We start from the raw sequence: 5,846 nt of genomic DNA, 5'->3' as shown, positions 1-5,846 counted from the left end.
GTTAACAAGGGCACCCACCAGGAAGGCCCTGGGCTCTTTGGGGCACATGGACAAGCCTTCTTCCAGGACCAAAATTTAGGGAGCGAGACTGTTTTAGTTTCTCAAAGGCCCTAAAAAGGCAGGAACCCTCAGCTCTGTCACATATCCTGTCCCCTAAAAAAATAAAAAGAACTCCCAATCTCTCTCCTTAAGTCTAGTGAGACTTAAGCACACATTTGAGATCTAGATTTTTTTTTTGTCCCAGAAAGCAATAAATATATGGTAATGTCAAGAGACCCAGGTAGAGCTGGGTACAGCTGGTCACCTGCATCTGGGATCCACAGTTTGTCCCTGAAATAGGCTATACTTTGGGGACAGTGGCTTGGCTCCTCTGACCTTTCTACATTTAGGCTGGAATTGCCAGCCCTCCAGACCTGGGCCCCTGACCTCAGCTGCCCCAAGTCATTGTCTGTGGCTGAAAGATTAGGAGAGACCTGACCGGAAGGGGGTCTCTGAAGTGCCCCTGCCCCTCTTCGGGAACGTTTGGGAGGAGCCCTGTGCCTCAGCTGTAGGGATCTGAGAGGCCTAAGACCTTGCAGTCATGTGCCCTGGGAGTGGAAACTACCACTATATCTAGATTAATGACTCCCCTACCCACCCCCCACCCTCACTCCCAGCCTGGGCTTAGAGGTTCATGCATCTGGAACCCAGGAGGACCCTTGTGTTCCTGAAGGCCCAGTTATGGAGGTAAAGCCTAAGGAGAAAGCTACGGAGTGATACCGATAGTGGCACTGAGCAGGTGTGGAACTAGGACCAGACAGACAGGCAACAGGGAATGAAGTGCTGGGTCCAGGCCTGGAGCCCAGGTGACGGACCTTCCAGAGTAGAACTCTCAGCATCTGCTCAAGGACAACCCCTTCCTCACCTGCTTCCTCCTAACTCTCCATCTTCCCACTTAGGGCTCAGGATTCCGCTGGAAGAATCTCAGCCAGAGTCCTGAACAACAGCGGTGAGTCACCACCACCCCAGCCCCTGCCCTGGTTTAAAGGGTGAGGTGCCCAGGTGGGGGTAAAGGGCGGCACGACACAGCATCTCAGCCCAGTCCAGGGGGAGTCATTTCTCCCACTCTTTTAGCACGTCTCCTTCACTAGGAGTGAGGGGCACGTGGGGGTGTGGACTGTATGAAGGGGGTGGCAGAAAAAGGAGGTAGGGACTTTTGAGTCATCAAGTGCTCCTCAACCTACTCCCAGTCCCTGACAGTTACCCCTTTCTGGGGAGATATGGATCTGGGAGGTGGAGGACGTGAGAGAAGTCTTCAGGGCCCTGAGCCCTCCCAGCCCTAGCAAGCTCTGAGGGCCCAGACCATAGCCAGGCCCTGTCCAGCTACTTGAATCTGGCTGCCCCTGCCTCCAGAACCTCAGTCCTATCATGGTCCAATCCTGTGGCGGCCCTCTTAGGAAGGATCTGAGGTGGGGGCAGACACAGGTGCTGACCTTAGGCTTCACTCTGCCGTGTCCCATCCTGATTTGGGCCTGGCTTCTTCTAAAATGAATCAGCAGACTGTAGCCTGCTGGCCAAATTGGCCTGTTTGACCCTTGAGCTGAGTTGTTTTTATATTTCTAAAGGGTTGTTCAAATAAAAACAAAGAACAATATATGACAGAGGCTGAATGGGCCCCCAAAAGAAGAAAGCCTAACATATTTACTATCTGACCTTTTGCAGAAAAGTTTGCTAACCCTTCCAGAAAACCGGAAAGCACTGGGGTAGACAGAATTTTTCATCACCCTGCTCCCTGCCCCAATACACAGGGGGAAAGGCCTGCATTCAAAGTAGGGAAGAGCTCAGGTTGGGGCTGAGAGTTACCACTCAGCATTTGGAGGGTATCTGGGTCAAGCTGAGACTCCAGGGACATGAGTCTCCAGGGCCTTTATGAGGCTGTGAGACTTGAAGGGGACTTTGATGGCTGCTTTAACTCTGCCTCTGGTTGGGAGGGAAGGAAGGGGGTGGGGGCGAGCAGAGGAAACTCTGGGCTCCCCCAGCAGGCGAGGAATTGGAGCAGCTCCAGACCATTGTGTCCAGTGGGCAGGCCTTCAGTGCGGGAAGGAACGGCCTCCCGGCTCCCCTCCCCCAGCCCTCACATCTGGTGGGCTGGCTCCACCACAGCTGGGAGGAGCTGCTGTGGTCTGGGCTGAGCCTCGTGACTGGCCTCTAGGGGTGGGGCCAGCCCTCTCCCCAAGGCTGTAGAGTAGAGGCTCCAGGATGGGGCTGAATCTGGGGCCTCAGCTACTCAGTAAGTGGTACTCTGGGGCCCACTACAAAGCAGGAACTGGCTGAAAATTCAGCTAGCCCACTGCTCTAGGGGCCAGACATTCTCATCACCTTCCTCGCCTGGAGGCTGAATTAACTAACGCTGTGTGGTTGGATAAAGCTGATTTCAGCTTGGTATGGGGAGAGACATTTTCAGCAACCTGTGATGAGAATGAGTTGTCACTGGAGACAGTGAGCCCTGCCTGGATGTTCTAGAGCCGACTCCAGCATCAGTGGAGGGGCTGTTGTGGGACTGCCAAGCCCTTTTAAATTCTGACAGCCTTGATAATATGGCTCCTGTGTCTCCTGCAGGAAAGTGCTGACTTTGGAGAAGGAGGAAAACCAGACCTTCGGCTTTGAGATCCAGGTGGGAGAAGCTAGATGCAGAGCGAGTAAAGGGTTGGGAGGGCACCCCACCCCAGGGCTGAGAGTCCCCTTGTCTGTTACAGACGTACGGCCTTCACCACCGAGAAGAGCAGCGTGTGGAGATGGTGACTTTTGTCTGCCGGGTCCATGAGTCTAGCCCTGCCCAGCTGGCCGGACTCACACCAGGTGGGGCCTGAGTCCAGGACATAAGGCTCTGGGAAGGGGGTATGACCTTCCTCCCAAACAGAGTGGTACTCTCGTCTTATTTTGGGAAAGCCAGAAAGAAGAATGGATAGGCTTTGGATCCAGGCACATTTGCCGTTTACTGTGTGATCTTGAGCAGTCCCATCTGTTAATGGGGATGATAAGATGTCCTCATACCACAATGTGATGAGGGGTTCCCTGGACACAGAGCCAGGGCCTGATAAATGCCAGATGTTGCTGCTGCTGTTCTGCTTCCTCCTGGCAATCTGGCAATCCAGCATGGGCAGGAGTTGGGGAAGGAGCAATTTCATTAGATCTGCCTGATACTGGGGATCAGCGACTATCTTGCCCTGACCTGGCCCAACTCTGCGTACCTGCGTTACTTCCTCTAATGAGGAAATGGTGTCTCTAGTAGGAGACCTTCGGAATTGGCCAAATCTATAATTCTAAGTCCCAGGAAGGGGCAGCCTGAGATTACATGAATTTACACTCCCCCAGTTCTATCACCATTTTCTTCCCTAAGCCCTCAACAACTTGTCCACTTACACTAGTCCCTGGTAGCCAAGTGGTATGTTGCAACTTTGCAAAGTTGTTTCCTATCTACTCTCCCTCTTGATCCCCACGGTAGCCATAGCTGGGATCCACACCTCCTTTTTACAGATAGAAAATGAACCCTCAGAGATGGTGGCTTGCCCTGCCTGAGGTCAGGATGCTCTGCAGTGGCACAGGATATCATGGCCTCTCATGCCTGGGGCCAGTGTTAGTTCTTAGCTTGGTGCCACTGACCCTGCCCTCTTCCTGTCTTGACTGGGACTCATATCACCCTGTGGGCTGGACTGAAATAACCAACTATAGGGGCAGCTCAAGGTTGCTGTGAGGGCTTAGCCTTTGGGGACAGAGCTTCCTGATGGTGGAGTGTAGGTGTGGGTGTATTAGGGCCCTGCCCCCTAAGCTAGGGTGCTGGGCCTGGACAAGGTTTCTCCAGAACCAGGAGGAGTGTGTGTGCGTGTGTGTCGGTGGGGGTAGGGGGGGAGGTTCAGGAGTATTCTGTGGGGTTATTACCCCTACCCTTTCTGTCTGAGATAAGGAGCTGGAATTATGTTATCCTTGGCAGGGGACACCATTGCCAGTGTCAACGGCCTAAATGTGGAAGGCATTCGGCATCGAGAGATTGTTGATATCATTAAGGCATCTGGAAACGTTCTCAGGTATGTCCAGGTGCTGTGATCCCTGAAGACTCATGAGCTCAGCCTGTTTCAGTGTTTCCACACCTGGGGGCTCACTTAGCCTTTGATTCCTCAACCTCCTCAGGCTGGAAACTCTGTATGGGACATCAATTCGGAAGGCAGAACTGGAGGCTCGTCTGCAGTACCTGAAGGTAAAAAAGCCATTAATTTCCAGCCTCCACCCTCTTCTTCCCAAGCCCCTGCCGGCCCCACTCTTTTTTGGGGGGTCATTTATCTGTCTGAACCTCCTTTTAGCTTTAAGTTTTCCTCGGTGTACTCCCTTATCCTTCCATCTATACCCACCTCCTGCTAGTTTCTTGCTGGCTCCTGACAGTGAGGCGGGTGGTGTCTCTTGCAGCAAACCCTGTATGAGAAGTGGGGAGAATACAGGTCCCTAATGGTGCAGGAGCAGCGGCTGGTGCATGGTGAGTACATTGGGGTATGAAGGGCAACTTGTGCCCCTACTGATACCCCCATAACCTCAGCCATGCTTTCGCCTCAGAGCAAGTGGGTTACTACCCCCTCCAAAGTGAAGAAAAGTTTTCTGAGCTACTACTTGGGGTACAATACCGCCTGGGCTGATGCACACACATTTTTAGTTTATTCTCACAATAGCCCTCTGAAGGTAAGTATTAGATAGTATCATCTCTGTTGCACAAATGGGAACACCAAGGCTCAGAGAGCTTGTTTCAATCCCTTCGGTGGCTCTTGTGTAGTAAGAGGTCCTCATAAGGATCTGAGTGTGTGATTCCTGTTTTACAGATGAGGGAAGTGGGGTTCGGGGTTGTGACCTCCCCAGGGCCACACAGATGGTCAATAGAAAGTTGCGGAGTTCTAGCCATACCCTCTGATGGCCCTCCTTGGTGTCTTCTGCTCTGGCAGGCCTCGTGGTGAAGGACCCAAGTATCTATGACACGTTGGAGTCGGTGCGCTCCTGCCTCTACGGGGCTGGCCTGCTCCCAGACTCGCTGCCCTTCGGACCCCTGCTGGCTGCACCCGGGGGCCCTCGCAGGGTCGCGCGGCAGTCTGGAGGAGACCCCGATGACGCCGTCTACCACACGTGCTTCTTCGAGGGCGCCGAGCCTCCAGTACCTCCACCGCCGCCCCCCGCCCGCGTGCCAGGCCTGGGCCCAGCGGAGGCTCTAATCTCCGGGCCTCGGGCGGGATTGAGCCGTAGCGCCAGCGTGCGGTGTGCGGGCCCCGGGGGTGGCGGGGGCGCGCCGGGCGCGCTCTGGACTGAGGCCAGAGAGCAGGCCCTGTGTGGCCCCGGTCTGCGCAAAACCAAGTACCGCAGCTTCCGCCGGCGGCTGCTCAAGTTCATCCCTGGACTCAACCGCTCCCTGGAGGAGGAGGAGAGCCAGTTGTAGGGGAGGGGTGGGCGGGGTGGGAGGTATTTATTTATTTATTCGTTCCAACTAGTGCAAAAAGGGGGCGGGGGGAAGGGCGGGGCAGGCGCCTGGCCTAGGGGGACCCCAGGAGACCAGAGCAGCGGGTGAGGGTCCTTGCCAGCCCAGCTGGCCTGCTAGGTTCCTGGCTTATTTCTGCCCAGTGGGAACCCAGGCCTCAGACCCCTTTATTCCTCCCCTAAACCACAGTGGGAGCAGGTGCAGGGGAAAACCAGGCGAGCTCTGGTTGGGAGGGGTTTTGAGGCCAAAGATGGGGCGTGCCATCCTACATCTGGTCAGTAGTGCCTTGTGGGGTGTCCAGGAAAACTCCTCTTGGGAGGGACTCTCTTCCAGAAGCCCTCTTCTCAGCTTTATTTGC

At 54.7% G+C, this 5,846-nt stretch overlaps 1 protein-coding gene across 2 annotated transcripts in view; it reads left to right on the top strand.

The window, feature by feature from the left end:
• GRASP (general receptor for phosphoinositides 1 associated scaffold protein) overlaps positions 1–5,449 on the top strand; it is a 6,884-nt gene extending 1,435 nt beyond the window's left edge. The window contains exons 2-8 of one of the 2 annotated variants that reach the window (XM_006904576.3): positions 939–988; positions 2,599–2,653; positions 2,736–2,838; positions 3,971–4,064; positions 4,168–4,234; positions 4,441–4,507; positions 4,965–5,449. In XM_006904576.3, coding sequence (XP_006904638.1) covers positions 939–988; positions 2,599–2,653; positions 2,736–2,838; positions 3,971–4,064; positions 4,168–4,234; positions 4,441–4,507; positions 4,965–5,449 — 921 coding nt within the window. Of the gene's footprint in view, positions 1–938; positions 989–2,197; positions 2,270–2,598; positions 2,654–2,735; positions 2,839–3,970; positions 4,065–4,167; positions 4,235–4,440; positions 4,508–4,964 lie in introns of those variants that run through there. The other variant, XM_025045412.1, reaches the window with a different exon arrangement.
• Positions 5,450–5,846: the final 397 nt, after the last annotated feature.

This window comes from Pteropus alecto, unplaced genomic scaffold, assembly GCF_000325575.1.
Source record: "Pteropus alecto unplaced genomic scaffold, ASM32557v1 scaffold220, whole genome shotgun sequence".
Classification (NCBI taxonomy): Eukaryota; Metazoa; Chordata; class Mammalia; order Chiroptera; family Pteropodidae; genus Pteropus; species Pteropus alecto.
The sequence above is the reverse complement of the archived record's forward strand: the minus strand, read 5'-3'. Positions and strand labels throughout refer to the sequence as shown.